General features: G+C 41.6%; 1 protein-coding gene across 1 annotated transcript in view; it reads right to left on the minus strand.

The window, feature by feature from the left end:
- Positions 1-437: 437 nt before the first annotated feature.
- Positions 438-21,607, minus strand: part of LOC134608286 (fucolectin-6-like) — a 38,539-nt gene continuing 17,369 nt past the window's right edge. The window contains exons 2-4 of the mRNA XM_063450983.1: positions 19,421-19,500; positions 3,713-3,989; positions 438-671 (exon numbers count right to left, since the gene is read on the minus strand). Coding sequence (XP_063307053.1) covers positions 479-671; positions 3,713-3,989; positions 19,421-19,500 — 550 coding nt within the window. The 3' untranslated portion in view covers positions 438-478. The remainder of the gene's footprint in view (positions 672-3,712; positions 3,990-19,420; positions 19,501-21,607) is intronic.

Raw genomic sequence — 21,607 nt, forward strand, 5'->3', positions numbered from 1 at the left:
ATGATATATATATATCTTTTTTTATTATTATTTATATATTTGCAGTACACTATTTTGGCCTATTTTCAGACCATTTTAGTTTGTCTGAATGGTCTTTCCCAAGACGGTTGTATGAACAAGATTTTTCTGAACCAAAATTCAACATGATCAAAGGCCAAAAAGAATGAAACAACATTTTTTTTCTAAATAATCGACTTGGACCAATCACATTTGTTTGTAATGGACATTCTCAAATGATTTTCATTTTGCACGTGCTAATCCAGAGTATCCGCTGCCTTAATAATTCCAAGTCTACCAAAACTACTGAACTTACACCTTTTCAATAACCCGGCCAAAATCCAAGGAAGGAAACGCCTGTCATTTAATATCAGATAAGTAATCATTTCCTAGCTATCCATTTTTTATATATATAAAAAATACACAAGTAGTGTAGTAGATGGCACCCATTTTGGTGCATTTATTTCTTGCTGTTTGTCTTTTATTCATAAGACTCTGGCTTTATTTCTTCTTCTTCGAGTTGGAGGGATTCTTGCTCTATATTGCGAAATACTTCAACTTCACAAAGTGTCATGTAATCCGGACGGGGATTAATAATTGTGACGAACCGACCTGGCATCCCGTTACAGCACACTGTGATCTTGTTTGGAGTGACATCAGTGATCTCTGCACAACTGAGGACAAAAGGAAAGATAAGAACATATTACAAGGAGATCCCAGAGAAAACAGAAATTAAGCATTTAAGTAGCAGAATCCTGCTTTATGGAAGGGAAACAGTTACCAAATTCAACTTCTCTATAGTAAAACAGAAATCACCGGCTCCCGGTAATTTATAACAATGAACACAACATAAACGAGCAAAAATATTAACCAGGAGGAGGCTAATAACAGCCTTCTACTATCAATTAATTCCATCAGCCAATGCAAAGGTAATACAATTTTATTATAGAGACACTCAGGGCACAATAACAACCTCATCAAAATGACGTTATTTTTCAAGGAGGTCCCAGGCACTGGCTTACTGAACGTTGCCGGAGCCAGTAACCTCTGCTACCTTCACTGTACCTTTCTAACTCTGTTTTGTGAATGGTGAGTTACTGATTGGCAGACAGTGTTATATGACCCTCTCAGCTTATCGGTGGTGCGAGGTCTAAGGTTTCTTCTTTCAAGACTCTGCCTGCAACAACAGTAAAGGGGCAGCCTTGATGAGTGCGAAACTGAAGACCTTGGGGTTAGACCCTTGGTTAACCATTGAGGTAGGCCTGTGTCTGGCGCCTCCTTGCACCATAACAACTTTATTTAAATGACGTTTTTATGGTGCTCAGTGTGTTCCTATAAAATTCCCCAACTATCCACACCAAGATTTGTCCAATTCCCCCAGTATTACCTATCCTATAGAGGGGGTGACGGGGGGTGACTGACTTAACAGACCGTATTACAACTCTTGAAGGCAGCAACCAACATCTGAACCCACAAATAATCCATGTATCTGCTCTAACAACTGGAACTGTATTCTCGGATAGAATAACCAGGCAAATTTAAGGATTTGATTATTTTAGAAAAGTGCAGAGGATGAGGATAGGAGGGCTGTAGTAAGTAAAACTTTATTTTAAAGTTTCAAGTAAAGGCTCAGCCAGACACCCCCTCTTCCAACAGCATTGAGTGGTGGTGACACTGGCACATTTTATTTAGTATTGCTCCATACAGAGACAGAGCAAAGGTTTGGCATTTTGAGCAGAACCGGACTCCGGATACGAAGCAGCCCTGGAAAAAAAAAATCTATACCAGCCCCATAAGTCATTGTGCCATATATTGTCGCATGTAATATGTAAGGCTGTGTTGTCTTGCCACCCCAGATGATATATATATATATATATATATATATCAAATATATATTGCTTTTTCTAATATAAAATATTGGTCCTTTCAGAGTAAAACGTTTAATTATACAGTAAGCATACTCACATGCAGACACAGACAATCTCACTGACACACACAAGCTCATTGATACACAGCCTCATAGACAAACAGTCTCACTGATATATATAAGCTCATTGACATAAAAATACAAGCTCACTCACTAGCAGGCACACACACACACACACACACACACAAGCAAGCGCACTCACTAGCAGACGCACACACACATTGTAATGGTTCTGGTGTCTATAGCCTATCCCTGCAGGCTTTTCAATGTAAACACTGACTTTTCAGAGAAAAGGCAGTGTTTACATTGCTTCCTAGTGACAGTCACTCAGACGGTCACTAGAGGTGCTTCCTGTGTCAGTGCTGCACAGTGTGCAGCACCTACATTCAGGGCCTCCACGCTTTGGAGGTGCTGAACGTTCCCAATAGAGATACATTGATTCAATGCATCTCTATGAGGAGATGCTGATTGGTGTAGCTTTTTGCAGCCAATTCTATGGCAAAGCATTAGATGCTCTCAGCCATAGAGGCAGGGCCAGTCGAGGGGAGACCAGCATGCCGTGGGGAAAAAAAAGTGAGTAAAACACTATTTTTAAACACACACAGACACACACATACACCATGACAGACACAGAAACACACACACACCATGACACGCACAACATGACACAGACACACACACCATGACAGACAGACACACACCATGACAGACAGACACACAACATGACACAAATAGACACACCATGATAGACAGACACACGATGACAGACACACACACAAACACTCACAGACTGACACACATTATTGCTACCTGTGGAAGACTGGCCCGGGGGGTCATGCAGGGCAGACAGCTGGGTGTGCTGGCTGCCGCAGGGGGAGCTGTGCTGGCGGCTGCAGGGGGAGCTGTCTCTCCTGGTGGCCGCAGGGGGAGCTGTGCTGTCTCTGCTCCCCAGCGCGCAGCTTAAAGAGACTGGGACCGGAATATGACAATTATATTCCGGCCCCGGTCTCAATAAGTAGCGCTCGAGGACGGGAGAGCAGAGACATCACAGCTCCCCCTGCGGCCGCCAGCACAGACAGCTCCCCCTGCGGCCGCCAGCACAGACAGCTCCCCCCGAGGCCTTCAGCACAGCTCCCCCTGCGGCCGCCCTAGTGTGTCTGTGTTAGAGCCTTTCAAAGAGGACAGGATTCATTTCTAATGTGCCTGTAAGAGCAAAATATCTGAAGCACCCCCAACCCTTTAAGAAAATGTATATACAAATGTATATAAAATACACACACAATCACAATTTTCATTTTATGCTTTTCTTATGACATCTAACCAGCCCCTCTTGCTTATCCTGGGAAAGCTGGAGCAGATCCTCACCCAGGTGGCCAGTGGGAGTTTTTTTGATCACTGCTCAGGTCAGTCCAGCACTGATTTCCAGGCCAGAGTGATGTTACATCCCGGCATCACAACAGGAGACACACATGAGAGCCATGTAGGCAAGACCAGTGCGATCACAGCTCCCTTGCAACGTTTAGCACAGTAGACACTTATCGCACCATGCCTACTCTGCCTTATTGAAAGTCTGAAAATAATAGCAGGTTTTTGTGCCACACCCATGGTGACCTACTGTGGCTACCTTGCCTGGCTTACACTTGCACTAGCCCTGGATTCACACTGCTGAGGACTTGACATCCCTAGAAACCTAACGCTCTTTAATGCAGAAATAATATCTGTAAGGTCTCTTTAAATGCAATGCAGTTCCAAGAGAGGATCACAAAAGACAGAAAGTGAGTAACATACACTGGATTATTATGATCTGGTGAGTCACCGACTGTAACGAGGACCCCCTTTAGTCGTTCTTGACAGCAGTCCTTTCGATTTGTAATGGCAATAACTCCTATGCGCTCGCTTCTGTCCATCTCCAGCCTCCACCAGGGCTTATCATCCTTCTTTGTGTGTGTGCAGGAGCCTTGGCTGTATATGCTATCGTTATTCCCATCAATGGCGAGCTGAGGATGGGAATTAGCACTGTATGATGAACTCTGGCTAACTTTGCCATACTTGGCCAGATTCCGAACTGGAAATATAGAGATTACAGTTTACCGATTGTGTCAATTTTATTAACCTACAAAAAAAGTAATAACTTAATAGAATAAAGGTAATGCCACAGAAAGTTCATTTTAATGACTTAGTATGATGTAGTAGTTTTGGTGTCTGCGTGGCCATGGTGGGACATCCTGGACCAAGCATGTCAAACTCACGGGTCGCATGCGGCCCACAAGGACCATCTTTGCGATCTGCGAGTACATGCTCGGTGTTATAGCAGAGTAGGCACCTGCTTTCCCCACATTGCAAGTGCCTATTCTGCTAACACTTTCCCCGGCCGGGGAGGAGGGCCAGCGAGGGAGCTCCGTATTCCTGCCCCTCACTGCTCCCTTGTACGCGCCGTCTGTAGTGAAGCCGGGTGCCGGAAAATGACATCATATTCCGGCACCCGGCATCACCAAACCGTGCGAGGGAGCAGTGAGGAGCAGGAATTAGATCTCCAGACAGAAGATCCCCACACCAACTCCCAAAGGTAGGGAACAATAAATTAAATGATGTGAGTGCAAGAATGTTTAAATGTGTGTGTGTCTGTCTGTGAGTGAGTGTGTCCGTGAGTGTGTGTGTGTGTGTGTCTGTCAGTGTGTGTCTGTCAGCGTGTGTCTGTCAGTGTGTATCAGTGAGTCTGTGTGTGTGTGTGTGTGTGTGAGTGTGAGTGTGTGTGTGTGTGTCTGTCTGTCAGTGAGTGTGTGTGTGTTGGTCAGTGTTGCATTGGCTGCGACTGGACAGTGGAGTACCTGGTGGTGCATGGAGGCACGCCATGTGACGTTGACATGCTCCACCTTCACAAGGTTTCAAGAAGTAGCGGGAGGATCAGATTTGGCACAGGGTGGTAGAGGGGGTTAATGTGGTTTAGTAGAGGGGGGGGACTAGGATTTAGTAGTGTTTTTTCTTTTTATACTGTACTCTCTAAAATGAACGTGTTTCTATGAAAATGTAAGGAATTTTTTTTGCGGCCCACATAGACTTAAACCTTGTTTTTGTGGCCCGTGCCAGACTTTCCGTTTGTCATGCTTGTCCTGGACCTTGGTTGAACTGTTTCAGTTGTTGATCACAACCTGAGGGTTCTCTGTGTATAGTGTTATTCAACAAGTTCAACTAAACCAGTAATAACCGTTAATGGTCATCTGTCCAATCAAACCAAAACTGTAACAACTGCTAATGATTATCATCCAATCAAACCAAGCCTGTAACAACCGCTAATGGTTATCATCCAATCAAACCAAACCTGTAACAACAGCTAATGGTTATCATCCAATCAAACCAAACCTGTAACAACTGCTAATGGTTATCATCCAATCAAACCAAAGCTGAAACAACCGCTAATGGTTATCATCCAATCAAACCAAACCTGTAACAACCGCTAATGGATTTCATCCAATCAAACCAAACCTGTACCAACCACTAATGGTTTTCATCCTATCAAACCAAACCTGTAACAAATGCTAATGGTCATCAGCCAATCAAACCAAACCTGTAACAACCGCTAATGATTATAATCCAATCAAACCAAACCTGTAACAACTGCTAATGGTTATCATCCAATCAAACCAAACCTGTAACAACTGCTAATGGTCATCAGCCAATCAAACCAAACCTGTAACAACCACTAATGATCAAATCACATCCAATCAAACCAAACCTTTAACAACAGCTAATGGTTATCATCCAATCAAACCAAACCTGTAACAATCACTCATGGTTTTCATCCAATCAAACCTAACCTGTAACAACCACTAATGATTACCATCCAATCAAACCAAATGTGTAACAACTGCTAATGACTATCATTCAATCAAACCAAACCTGTAACAACTGCTAATGGTTATCATCCAATCAAACCAAATCTGTAACAACTGCTAATAGTTATCATCCAATTAAACCAAACCTGAAACAACCGCTAATGGTTATCATCCAATCAAACCAAACCTGTACCAACCACTAATGGTTATCATCCAATCAAACCAAACCTGTACCAACCACTAATGGTTTTCATCCAATCAAACCTAACCTGTAACAACCACTAATGATTATCATCCAATCAAACCAAATGTGTAACAACTGCTAATGACTATCATTCAAGCAAACCAAACCTGTAACAATCACTAACAGGTTAGGTTTGATTGGATGATAACCATAACAACTGCTAATGGTTATCATCAATCAAACCAAAGCTGAAACAACCGCTAATGGTTATCATCCAATCAAACCAAACCTGTACCAACCACTAACGGTTATCATCCAATCAAACCAAACCTGTAACAACTGCTAATAGTTATCATCCAATCAAACCAAACCTGAAACAACCGCTAATGGTTATCATCCAATCAAACCAAACCTGTACCAACCACTAATGGTTATCATCCAATCAAACCAAATGTGTAACAACTGCTAATGACTATCATTCAATCAAACCAAACCTGTAACAATCACTAACAGGTTAGGTTTGATTGGATGATAACCATAACAACTGCTAATGGTTATCATCAATCAAACCAAAGCTGAAACAACCGCTAATGGTTATCATCCAATCAAACCAAACCTGTACCAACCACTAACGGTTATCATCCAATCAAACCAAACCTGTAACAACTGCTAATAGTTATCATCCAATCAAACCAAACCTGAAACAACCGCTAATGGTTATCATCCAATCAAACCAAACCTGTACCAACCACTAATGGTTATCATCCAATCAAACCAAACCTGTGCCAACTGCTAATGGTTATCATCCAATCAAACCAAACCTGTAACAACCGCTAATGGATTTCATCCAATCAAACCAAACCTGTACCAACCACTAATGGTTTTCATCCTATCAAACCAAACCTGTAACAAATGCTAATGGTCATCAGCCAATCAAACCAAACCTGTAACAACCGCTAATGATTATAATCCAATCAAACTAAACCTGTAACAACTGCTAATGGTTATCATCTAATCAAACCAAACCTGTAACAACCGCTAATGGTTATCATCCAATCAAACCAAACCTGTAACAACTGCTAATGGTTATCATCCAATCAAACCAAACCTGTAACAACTGCTAATGGTCATCAGCCAATCAAACCAAACCTGTACCAGCCACTAATGGTTATCATCCGATCAAACCAAGCCTGTAACAATCACTAATGGTTATCATCCAATCAAACCTAACCTGTAACAACCACTAATGATCAAATCCACATCCAATCAAACCAAACCTTTAACAACAGCTAATGGTTTTCATCCAATCAAACCTAACCTGTAACAACCACTAATGATTATCATCCAATCAAACCAAATGTGTAACAACTGCTAATGACTATCATTCAATCAAACCAAACCTGTAACAACTGCTAATGGTTATCATCCAATCAAACCAAATCTGTACCAACTGCTAATGGTTATCATCCAATCAAACCAAACCTGTAACAACTGCTAATAGTTATCATCCAATCAAACCAAACCTGAAACAACCGCTAATGTTTATCATCCAATCAAACCAAACCTGTAACAACCACTAATGATTATCATTCAATCAAACCAAATGTGTAACAACTGCTAATGACTATCATCCAATCAAACCAAACATGTAACAATCACTCATGGTTTTCATCCAATCAAACCTAACCTGTAACAACCACTAATGATTATCATTCAATCAAACCAAATGTGTAACAACTGCTAATGACTATCATTCAATCAAACCAAACCTGTAACAATCACTAACAGGTTAGGTTTGATTGGATGATAACCATAACAACTGCTAATGGTTATCATCCAATCAAACCAAAGCTGAAACAACCGCTAATGGTTATCATCCAATCAAACCAAACCTGTACCAACCACTAACGGTTATCATCCAATCAAACCAAACCTTTACCAACTGCTAATGGTTATCATCCAATCAAACCAAACCTGTAACAACTGCTAATGGTTATCATCCAATCAAACCAAACCTGTACCAACCACTAACGGTTATCATCCAATCAAACCAAACCTTTACCAACTGCTAATGGTTATCATCCAATCAAACCAAACCTGAAACAACCGCTAATGGTTATCATCCAATCAAACCAAACCTGTACCAACTGCTAATGGTTATCATCCAATCAAACCAAACCTGTAACAACCGCTAATGGATTTCATCCAATCAAACCAAACCTGTACCAACCACTAATGGTTTTCATCCTATCAAACCAAACCTGTAACAAATGCTAATGGTCATCAGCCAATCAAAACAAACCTGTAACAACCGCTAATGGTTATCATCCCATCAAACCAAACCTGTAACAACTGCTAATGGTTATCATCCGATCAAACCAAGCCTGTAACAATCACTAATGGTTATCATCCAATCAAACCAAACCTGTAACAACTGCTAATGGTTATCATCCGATCAAACCAAGCCTGTAACAATCACTAATGGTTATCATCCAATCAAACATAACCTGTAACAACCACTAATGATCAAATCCACATCCAATCAAACCAAACCTTTAACAACAGCTAATGGTTATCATCCAATCAAACCAAACCTGTAACAATCACTCATGGTTTTCATCCAATCAAACCAAACCTTTAACAACAGCTAATGGTTATCATCCAATCAAACCAAACCTGTAACAATCACTCATGGTTTTCATCCAATCAAACCAAACCTTTAACAACAGCTAATGGTTATCATCCAATCAAACCAAACCTGTAACAACTGCTAATGGTTATCATCCGATCAAACCAAGCCTGTAACAATCACTAATGGTTATCATCCAATCAAACATAACCTGTAACAACCACTAATGATCAAATCCTGTCAGGGTACCTGAAGCCTCTACCTCTAAGAGAGGTAGAGACTTAGAAGTTTATCCGTCCGGACGGCATGTCTCCTCGGTTCCTCGCGGTTCACCCGGTCTTCCAAACGCCGGCCGCGAGGGAGCCACTTCCTTTTATACCAGGAGGCTCAGAGGCCGACGTCATGACGCCAACCCGGAACACCCTGTCACTCAAATCAGTGGAGACGAATCAGGACTCGCCGGAGGCGTGTCTTCTCTCCCTAACCAGCATACTTAACAGTGGCTATCTCATTCACTCATTGCCCTGTCGTGGTTCTAGTCCGCCTAGTCACACAGTGCTTTGTTATTCTCTTGTCTTTTGGTTCCGACCCGGCTTTGTTATTTACTCTCCTGTCTTTCTGTTATCCTTGACCCGGCTTGTCTCTCGCTTACCTGTCTTCTCGTTCCCTCGACCTCAGCTTGTCTCTGACCATTCTATCGTAGTTATACGTTAAGTCCGGCCATTCTAAGGACCGGTATACGTATCTGCTACTCTTTGTACTCTGCGTGTTGGATCCCTGACCCGATCCTGACATTACGACAGGGCCATGGATCCTGCAGGTACAAATTGTCAGCTTGGTTCTCCTGATCCTAGGTTTGACGCCATGGATCATAGGATGGATCAGATGGCTCTAGCACTACAGGCGCTGCTGTCTCGTCCTATTAATCCACCTGAAGAGATGCGTAATATGTCTGCTTCTTCTGTGGGTTCAGGGCTAGAGGTAGCTACTGTAGGTGCTTCTTCCCGAGTTACCCCACCTGTACGTTATGCTGGTTCTCCTGAAAGGTGTCGTGGCTTTTTGAACCAGATTAGTATTCATTTCGAACTACAGCCTCGTTCATACCCTACTGATAGGGCAAAAGTGGGATTTATTATTACCTTACTCATTGAGAAAGCTCTGAGATGGGCTAATCCGTTGTGGGAGAATGATAATCCATTAGTCTATAACTATAATGCCTTTGTAGCTGCTTTTAAAAGAACTTTTGATCCCCCTGGCAGGAGGGTCAATGCAGCCAGATTACTGTTGCGCCTTAGACAAGACAACCAAACACTTGTGGATTACGCACTAGAGTTCAGGTCTTTGGCGGCAGAGGTAAAATGGAATGAACAGGCCTATATAGACGTATTCTTAAATGGATTATCTGATGTAATACTTGATGAGGTAGCGACAAGAGAGCTTCCCGAGAATCTGGAGGACTTAATTTCCTTTATCTCTCGTATTGACGAACGTCTAAGGGAGAGACAAAATACTCGAGATAGAACCGGTAAATCTCCCTTTACACTAGCACCATCATTTCAAATTTCTGAAACCAAAAATCCACAGGTTTCAGAACCTATGCAGTTAGGCCTTACTCGTCTATCAGAGGAGGAGAGACAGTACAGGAGAAGGGAGGGACTGTGTATGTATTGTGGGGCCAGAGGTCATGTACGTTTGAGCTGTCCCAGTCGTCCGGGAAACGCTCGCACCTAAGTTTCTCTAGAGGACAGACCTTGGGTGTTTCGATTTTGTCCTCTACTCATAATTACAAAGAACATAGACTCCTATTACCGGTCTCTTTAACTTGGGAGAAGGGAACTTTAGAGACTTTGGCATTGATAGACTCCGGCGCTGCTGAGAGTTTTATCGACCAAGAGTTTCTCACCAAACACACTATCCCATCCCAGTTAAGGAAGACACCCTTGGCTGTTGAAGCCATTGATGGTAGACCTTTAGTTGAGCCTGTGATTTTCCGGGAGACCATACCTCTTTACTTAACTACTGGTATTCTACACAAGGAGGAAATATCCCTACTACTCATTTCATCTCCTTCTGTTCCCATAGTCCTGGGATACTCCTGGCTTAAGAGACATAACCCCGTTATAGATTGGAGATCAGGGGAAATAGTTTCGTGGGGTCAGGATTGTCAAGAGAATTGTTTAAAGAAAGTGTCACCTCTTTGTAGTGTCAACCCACTTAATAACACTACCGACTCTACCAAAGTACAGATACCGTCCCTGTATCAAGATTTAAAGGCAGTATTTGACAAAGGAAAGGCTGATACCTTACCACCACATAGGCCTTTTGATTGCAAAATTAATTTACTTTCTGGTACCATGCCCCCCAGGGGTCATGTATACCCTTTGTCTACGAATGAAAACTTAGTTCTAGAGGAGTATATTCGTGAGAACCTAGACAAGGGGTTCATTAGAAGATCCTCCTCTCCTGCTGGGGCTGGATTTTTTTTTGTTAAAAAGAAGGATGGTTCTTTAAGACCCTGCATTGACTACCGAGGTCTTAACAAGATAACCATCAGAAATGTATATCCGATTCCCTTGATCACCGAGCTTTTTGATCGATTAAAAAGTTCTAAAATTTTCACTAAGTTAGACCTTAGAGGTGCTTATAATTTGGTGAGAATCCACGACGGTGACGAGTGGAAAACTGCATTCAATACTCGATATGGTCACTATGAGTATACTGTAATGCCTTTTGGCCTCTGCAATGCCCCGGCGGTATTTCAGGACCTTATTAATGAGGTTCTTAGGGAGTTTCAAGATGACTGTGTGATTGTATACCTTGATGATATACTTATACATTCCAGGGATATTGAGACTCACCACGGACAAGTCAGAAGGGTTTTACACAAACTCCTTCAGCATGGCTTATACTGCAAACTAGAGAAATGCAGCTTTGACCAATCCCAAACTACCTTTCTTGGTTATGTGATTTCTGGGGAGGGGTTTGAAATGGACCCGGAGAAGCTCCAATCCATATTAGATTGGCCTTTACCTAAGGGTCTCAAGGCTATCCAGAGATTTATTGGTTTCTCTAATTACTACAGACGTTTCATTAAGGGATACTCCTCTATCATTGCTCCCATCACCAATATGACCAAACAAGGGGCCGACACTAAGAATTGGTCTACTGAAGCACTTCTGGCTTTTAAGACACTCAAGGAGCTGTTTGCTTCCGCACCAATTTTAGTTCACCCTGATACTACACTACCTTTCCTACTCGAAGTTGACGCTTCTGAGACAGGTATAGGTGCTGTTCTGTCCCAAAGGTTGGGTGTAGATAAACCATTACATCCTTGTGGATACTTTTCCAAAAAGTTGTCAGGTACTGAAAGCAGATATGACATTGGTGACAGGGAACTACTAGCGGTTATAATGGCCTTGAAGGAGTGGAGACATTTATTGGAGGGTACTTTGCATCCTGTTACTATTTTGACAGATCATAAAAACTTATCCAATATTGGAGAGGCTAAACGACTATCATCTAGACAGGCTCGTTGGTCCATATTTCTCACTCACTTCAACTACGTACTCACATATAGGCCAGGTTCTAAGAATTCTAAAGCCGACGCCTTATCTCGCCAGTATGAACCTGCTGCCGTATCTGAGCCGGTTTTGTCCTCTATAGTACCCAAGTGTAACATTATTGCTAACACTACTCTCAAAGTCCATTCTCCGCTACTTGATCAGATAAGGAGCTTGCAGCATCTGGCACCTAGACTGACTCCGGCTTCCAGACTTTTCGTTCCTCCTGAACTCCAATTGGAGCTCTTACAGTGTCTTCACGAGAGTAAGGTGGCCGGTCATCCGGGTGTTCGCAAGACGTATTCTTTGATCTCCAAGGATTTCTGGTGGCCTTCGCTACGGAAGGATATTAAGGATTTTATCGGAGTTTGTGTGGTCTGCACTAAAACTAAACTACCGCATTCCCTTCCTTGTGGTCTTCTGCAGCCTCTGGAAATTCCTGGCAAACCTTGGTCCTGTGTGGCAATGGACTTTATTGTGGATTTGCCTGTTTCTAAAAAGCACACTGTTATCCTCACCGTAGTCGATAGGTTTACCAAGATGGCACATTTCGTACCGTTGCCTAAACTCCCGACTTCTCCTGAATTGGCGGAGATCTTTGCTAAAGAAATTTTTCGCTTGCATGGGATTCCCTCGGAGATCACTTCTGATAGAGGCTCCCAATTTGTTTCACGCTTTTGGAGATCATTCTGTTCTCAATTAGGCATCAAATTGAATTTTTCGTCCGCCTATCATCCTCAGTCTAACGGAGCTGCCGAGCGTACCAACCAGAAGATTGAGCAATACCTACGTTGTTTTGTTTCCGAACACCAGGACGATTGGGTCGGTTTGATTCCTTGGGCGGAGTTTGCGCACAACAATCTCGTTTGTGACTCTACGCATTCAAGCCCCTTCTTCATGAACTATGGCTTTCATCCATCTATTCTTCCCTCGGTTTCTCCTTCCCAAGGAGTGCCGTCGGTTGATGTCCATGTGGCCAATTTGAGGAAGTTGTGGGATCAGACTCGACAGATTCTTCTACACAATTCTATGCTGGTTAAGAAACATGCTGACAAACGTAGAAGGGCGGCTCCGAATTTTGTTCCAGGCGATAGAGTTTGGTTGAGTACTAGGAATATTCGCCTTAAAGTTCCTTCCATGAAATTCGCTCCTCGTTATATTGGTCCCTACAGGATCTTGACTCGAATTAATCCAGTGGCGTATCGTCTAGCTCTCCCAGCCGCTTTACGCATCCCAAACTCCTTTCACGTGTCATTGCTGAAACCTCTAATCTGTAACAGATTCTCCTCCACAATCGCCCCTCCGCGCCCTGTTCAGGTGGAGGGTCAGGAGGAGTATGAGGTTAACTCCATTATTGATTCTCGTGTCTCCCGGGGGAGAGTACAATATTTGGTTAACTGGAAGGGTTATGGTCCGGAGGAGAGGAGTTGGGTACCACAAGAGGATGTTCATGCTCCTCACCTTCGCAGGGCATTTCACTCCCGCTTTCCATCTCGCCCCGGCTCCTTCCGCCCGGTGGGCGTATCTGAGAGGGGGGGTACTGTCAGGGTACCTGAAGCCTCTACCTCTAAGAGAGGTAGAGACTTAGAAGTTTATCCGTCCGGACGGCATGTCTCCTCGGTTCCTCGCGGTTCACCCGGTCTTCCAAACGCCGGCCGCGAGGGAGCCACTTCCTTTTATACCAGGAGGCTCAGAGGCCGACGTCATGACGCCAACCCGGAACACCCTGTCACTCAAATCAGTGGAGACGAATCAGGACTCGCCGGAGGCGTGTCTTCTCTCCCTAACCAGCATACTTAACAGTGGCTATCTCATTCACTCATTGCCCTGTCGTGGTTCTAGTCCGCCTAGTCACACAGTGCTTTGTTATTCTCTTGTCTTTTGGTTCCGACCCGGCTTTGTTATTTACTCTCCTGTCTTTCTGTTATCCTTGACCCGGCTTGTCTCTCGCTTACCTGTCTTCTCGTTCCCTCGACCTCGGCTTGTCTCTGACCATTCTATCGTAGTTATACGTTAAGTCCGGCCATTCTAAGGACCGGTATACGTATCTGCTACTCTTTGTACTCTGCGTGTTGGATCCCTGACCCGATCCTGACAAATCCACATCCAATCAAACCAAACCTTTAACAACAGCTAATGGTTATCATCCAATCAAACCAAACCTGTAACAATCACTCATGGTTTTCATCCAATCAAACCAAACCTTTAACAACAGCTAATGGTTATCATCCAATCAAACCAAACCTGTAACAATCACTCATGGTTTTCATCCAATCAAACCAAACCTTTAACAACAGCTAATGGTTATCATCCCATCAAACCAAACCTGTAACAACTGCTAATGGTTATCATCCGATCAAACCAAGCCTGTAACAATCACTAATGGTTATCATCCAATCAAACATAACCTGTACCAACTGCTAATGGTTATCATCCAATCAAACCAAACCTGTACCAACTGCTAATGGTTATCATCCAATCAAACCAAACCTGTACCAACTGCTAATGGTTATCATCCAATCAAACCAAACCTGAAACAACCGCTAATGGTTATCATCCAATCAAACAAAACCTGTAACAATCACTCATGGTTTTCATCCAATCAAACCTAACCTTTACCAACTGCTAATGGTTATCATCCAATCAAACCAAACCTGAAACAACCGCTAATGGTTATCATCCAATCAAACCAAACCTGTACCAACTGCTAATGGTTATCATCCAATCAAACCAAACCTGTAACAACCGCTAATGGATTTCATCCAATCAAACCAAACCTGTACCAACCACTAATGGTTTTCATCCTATCAAACCAAACCTGTAACAAATGCTAATGGTCATCAGCCAATCAAAACAAACCTGTAACAACCGCTAATGGTTATCATCCCATCAAACCAAACCTGTAACAACTGCTAATGGTTATCATCCGATCAAACCAAGCCTGTAACAATCACTAATGGTTATCATCCAATCAAACCAAACCTGTAACAACTGCTAATGGTTATCATCCGATCAAACCAAGCCTGTAACAATCACTAATGGTTATCATCCAATCAAACATAACCTGTAACAACCACTAATGATCAAATCCACATCCAATCAAACCAAACCTTTAACAACAGCTAATGGTTATCATCCAATCAAACCAAACCTGTAACAATCACTCATGGTTTTCATCCAATCAAACCAAACCTTTAACAACAGCTAATGGTTATCATCCAATCAAACCAAACCTGTAACAATCACTCATGGTTTTCATCCAATCAAACCAAACCTTTAACAACAGCTAATGGTTATCATCCAATCAAACCAAACCTGTAACAATCACTCATGGTTTTCATCCAATCAAACCAAACCTGTAACAACTGCTAATGGTTATCATCCAATCAAACCAAACCTGTACCAACTGCTAATGGTTATCATCCAATCAAACCAAACCTGTAACAATCACTCATGGTTTTCATCCAATCAAACCAAACCTTTAACAACAGCTAATGGTTATCATCCAATCAAACCAAACCTGTAACAATCACTCATGGTTTTCATCCAATCAAACCAAACCTGTAACAACTGCTAATGGTTATCATCCAATCAAACCAAACCTGTACCAACTGCTAATGGTTATCATCCAATCAAACCAAACCTGTACCAACTGCTAATGGTTATCATCCAATCAAACCAAACCTGTACCAACTGCTAATGGTTATCATCCAATCAAACCAAACCTGAAACAACCGCTAATGGTTATCATCCAATCAAACAAAACCTGTAACAATCACTCATGGTTTTCATCCAATCAAACCTAACCTGTAACAACCACTAATGATTATCATCCAATCAAACCTAACCTGTAACAACCACTAATGATTATCATCCAATCAAACCAAACCTGTACCAGCCACTAATGGTTATCATCCAATCAAACCAAACCTGTAACAACAGCTAATGGTTATCATCCAATCAAACCAAACCTGTAACAATCACTCATGGTTTTCATCCAATCAAACCAAACCTTTAACAACAGCTAATGGTTATCATCCAATCAAACCAAACCTGTAACAATCACTCATGGTTTTCATCCAATCAAACCAAACCTTTAACAACAGCTAATGGTTATCATCCAATCAAACCAAACCTGTAACAATCACTCATGGTTTTCATCCAATCAAACCAAACCTGTAACAACTGCTAATGGTTATCATCCAATCAAACCAAACCTGTACCAACTGCTAATGGTTATCATCCAATCAAACCAAACCTGTACCAACTGCTAATGGTTATCATCCAATCAAACCAAACCTGTACCAACTGCTAATGGTTATCATCCAATCAAACCAAACCTGAAACAACCGCTAATGGTTATCATCCAATCAAACAAAACCTGTAACAATCACTCATGGTTTTCATCCAATCAAACCTAACCTGTAACAACCACTAATGATTATCATCCAATCAAACCTAACCTGTAACAACCACTAATGATTATCATCCAATCAAACCAAACCTGTACCAGCCACTAATGGTTATCATCCAATCAAACCAAACCTGTAACAACCGCTAATGGTTATCATCCAATCAAACCAAACCTGTAACAACCGCTAATGGTTATCATCCAATCAAACCAAACCTGTAACAACAAAGGTTTAAAAATAATATCAGGAAGTCTTACTTTACTGAGAGGGTAGTGGATTCATGGAATAGCCTTCCAACTGAAGTGGTAGAGGTTAACACAGTAAAGGAGTTTAAGCATGCGTGGGATAGGCATAAGGCTATCCTAACTATAAGGTAAGGCCAGGGACTAATGAAAGTATTTAGAAAATTGGGCACACTAGATGGACCGAATGGTTCTTATCTGCCGTCACATTCTATGTTTCTATGTAACTGCTAATGGTTATCATCCAATCAAACCAAGCCTGTAACAATCACTAATGGTTATCATGCAATCAAACCAAACCTGTACCAACTGCTAATGGTTATCATCCAATCAAACCAAACCTGTAACAACTGCTAATAGTTATCATCCAATCAAACCAAACCTGTAACAACTGCTAATGGTTATCATCCAATCAAACCAAACCTGTACCAACCACTAATGGTTATCATCTAATCAAACCAAACCTGTACCAACTGCTAATGGTTATCATCCAATCAAACCAAACCTGTAACAACCGCTAATGGTTTTCATCCAATGAAACCAAACCTGTACCAACCACTAATGGTTTTCATCCTATCAAACCAAACCTGTAACAAATGCTAATGGTCATCATCCAATCAAACCTAACCTGTAACAACCACTAATGATTATCATCTAATCAAACCAAACCTGTAACAACAGCTAATGGTTATCATCCAATCAAACCAAACCTGAAACAACCACTAATGGTTATCATCCAATCAAACCAAACCTGTACCAACCACTAATGGTTATCATCCAATCAAACCAAACCTGTACCAACTGCTAATGGTTATCATCCAATCAAACCAAACCTGTAACAACTGCTAATGGTTATCATCCAATCAAGCCAAACCTGTAACAACTGCTAATGGTTATCATCCAATCAAACCAAACCTGTAACAACCGCTAATGGTTATCATCCAATCAAACCAAACCTGTAACAACTGCTAATGGTTATCATCCAATCAAACCAAACCTGTAACAAGCGCTAATGGTCATCAGCCTATCAAACTAAACCTGTACCAACCACTAATGGTTTTCATCTAATCAAATCAAACCTGTAACAACCGCTAATGGTTATCATACAATCAAGCCAAACCTGTAACAAGCGCTAATGTTTATCATCCAATCAAACCAAACCTGTAACAAATGTTAATGGTTATCATCCAATCAAACCAAACCTGTAACAACTGCTAATGGTTTTCATCCAATCAAACCAAACCTTTAACAACCGCTAATGGTTATCATCCAATCAAACCAAACCAGTAACAACCGCTAATGGTTATCATCCAATCAAACCAAACCTGTAACAACTGCTAATGGTTATCATCCAATCAAACCAAACCTGTAACAACCGCTAATGGTTATCATCCAATCAAACCAATCCTGTAACAACCGCTAATAGTTATCATCCAATCAAACCAAACCTGTAACAACTGCTAATAATTATCATCCAATCAAACCAAACTTGTAACAACCGCTAATGGTCATCAGCCAATCAAACCAAACCTGTAACAACCGCTAATGGTTATCATCCAATCAATCCAAACCTGTAACAACCACTAATGGTTATGATCCAATCAAACCTAACCTGTAACAACCGCTAATGGTAATCATCCAATCAAACCAAACCTGCAACAAATGCTAATGGTTATCATCCAATCAAACCAAACCTGTAACAACCACTAACGGTTATCATCCAATCAAACCTAACCTGTAACAACCACTAATGGTTATCATCCAATCAAACCAAACCTGTAACAACTGCTAATGGTTATCATCCATTCAAAACTAACCTGTAACAACTGCTAATGGTTTTCATCCAATCAAACCAAACCTGTAACAACCGCTAATGGTTATCATCCAATCAAACCTAACCTGTGACAACCGCTAATGGTTATCATCCAATCAAACCAAACCTGTAACAACTGCTAATGGTTATCATCCAATCAAACCAAACCTCTAACAACCACTAATGGTTATCATCCAATCAAACCTAACCTGTAACAACCACTAATGGTTATCATCCAATCAAACCAAACCTGTAACAACTGCTAATGGTTATCATCCAATCAAGCCAAACTTGTAACAACCGCTAATGGTCATCAGCCAATCAAACCAAACCTGTAACAACTGCTAATGGTTATCATCCAATCAAACCAAACCTGTAACAACCGCTAATGGTTATCATCCAATCAAACCAAACCTGTACCAACTGCTAATGGTCATCATTAAATTAAACTAAATCTGTAACAACAGCTAATGGTCATAAGTCCAATCAAAACAAACCTATAACAAAGACCTTTATGTTAACATATGTCATTAGTATGGTGTATTAAATTAAATGAAGTTTTAATGAAAACAGGAAAGTTTTAATGAAAACGAAAAGAAGAATTTCAACATTTCAGGTTCACAGTATGGAAATCAAACTTGCTTTGCATATTGACAACTCTGTTTATAGTTTTCAAGTGCTCGGTGTGACATGTTCTGCTATATATATATGTTATATATTTGTATCATTTTTAATTACCGGTAATCAAGAAGTATTGAATTTTGATGGACTTTGGTCTATTTAAACATTCATTAATGAGCTCCCTGAAACAAAGTTAACTTACCACCTATCGGGGCAACGCAAGGTTGAGCCACCACAGTAGAAACAGCAACAGCAACGAGGAGAAACAGAAGCGACATCATCCTAATAAGATGGAGAAAGAGAGAGCAAGAAATAAATCTTACCATTATATATATTGTAAACTATTCAATATGATGGACTTCTATATCAATTCAAATTCAAATACTTTATCATCAGTACAGGTAAAGGCAAACAGTGGGGTTCCCTGTTCTCAGTTTTTTGAGGCAGGGCTTCACAGTTTGCACAAGCATTGAAGTGGAAGGCACCTCCAGACTCAATTTACAGAGTGGATATTGAAAACACTATTTGTTCACCAAAAAATGTATCTACTTTGCTCTTGTGCAACTTGTAGAGCCTCCTTACAAATATAGAAAAGAGATGACCTCCAAGACAGCAATTCTCGGATTAATCCTATTGTTGGCAACCCTACTTTTCATTGTCCGGGTGGAAAAAGGCTAGCGGTGGACTGCTCATTCTCTTACTACAGTGTCTGACTTTGAATGGGCATGTCGGCCTATCAGAGCAGAGTTGTTTAGTAAGATGGAGAAGTCGGCCTCTCAAAGCAGAGTTGTTTAGTAAAACATGTGGTATGTCTGTTGCGGAAATGGGCAACTTTGAGAAATTGGGGATTTCTTGGAGACAAGGATTTTAACCGGTCCCTTGCCTCCACTCACTCCTTTCGAGTGATTATACAAATATCAAACTCATGCAAGGTGCATTTTCTAATATCTATTTGTTGCTTCAAAACACAGGTACAGTAAGAAAAACTAATCTCCAAAGCCTCTGGGAAAGAGATTATGACTAGGATAATTGAAGATGAGGACTGAAAGAGAATTTTCAAGAATTGTTACAGGGTGTCTATTTAAACAAACATATAGGAAAATGGATACAAATGTGTGGTGTGATGGTTTTGGGGATTACACCATATTTTTCCTGACTGATTACCATTGTGATATAGTGGGCTATGCCTCGAGAGGTACTACCTCATGTGGTGACAATGTAAAAAATTGTACCATTTTGGAAACATATTTTTGGGCTCATTAACCACCTCCTGGAGTAATCTTAAACCAGTCTCTTTTTGCCCAACTTAACGGTGTCCCTTCGTCTCCCTGATTAACTAATTCAGCCCAGGAGGATACTACATGTGGCCGTCTGCCACCGCCTCGGATGCCCTTTTTCCCAATAGTATAACGCCAATAAACCAAGAATAGTAATATCGCCGGTGTAGAATAACCCCCCACACATGAGCCAAGGCTGGGAGAAGAGTGTTTTATCCAGGGCCACACACGGCCTTTTATGCAAAAGCACCAACATGTGGTTTCTTACACATAAATGCAGGGAAATCCCTCCCAAGATCCTCTGTGCCTGGGAGATAATTATCAGAATGCACATTGATAATTACATTATCTCTCAGGCACAGAAAAATCTAACAATTCTTAGCCACCCCAAAAGTTCTCCAAAATACATGGAAACCCCACAAGTCATATCCCGAGATAACTTGGATCTGGGCGTACAACATACCCAAAAATCACCCAGATCCGTTTGGTAGTTTTAGACCGCCATCACGGGGAAGTTTTGACCGGTCTGCCATGAGGTCGAAGCCCAAAATAGTTCCAGGGAAGTAGTGGCAAGAGCCAGTCTTGGTTCGTGGGGTTTTGTACGAAAACCACATAAGTTAGTGTAGAATGCTCCCTTTGTTTGGTAGTATGTATCTCTTGAATGCCGTTCGTGTAGATGTAGAGGAACTTGAATGGGCAGTAGGTCCATGGTGAACGGTGTTCGCAGGAGTTCCTGGCCGAAATTAGTTCCAGGCACGCAACAACCAAGTCCCACTGCCTGCGTTCGGGAGACAAGATGGCTTCCATCCATTGTCCCGACTATGTGTGCTCGCTTACACAAAATGGCGGCCACCCAGTGGAGCATTCTATTAATTAGTTCCGTTGCTGTTCAATGTTTCACGTTCTAATGGGTTTCTGTAGTGGTCCTTGTTTGGGGACCGAACCAAATAAATGAAAGAAAACAAACATGAATTCATTTCTGCGAAAGGAGCCGAAAGTGATGGGGCTATTCCTTAACATTGCACCCCCCTTGTATGGTTAGGGGTAGGGTTAGGGAATTGGCGAATTCCCAAAGTGCTGAATTGGCGAATTGCCTAAGTCCCGAATTTTTT

Source organism: Pelobates fuscus, chromosome 4, assembly GCF_036172605.1.
Source record: "Pelobates fuscus isolate aPelFus1 chromosome 4, aPelFus1.pri, whole genome shotgun sequence".
In the NCBI taxonomy this organism is placed as follows: Eukaryota; Metazoa; Chordata; class Amphibia; order Anura; family Pelobatidae; genus Pelobates; species Pelobates fuscus.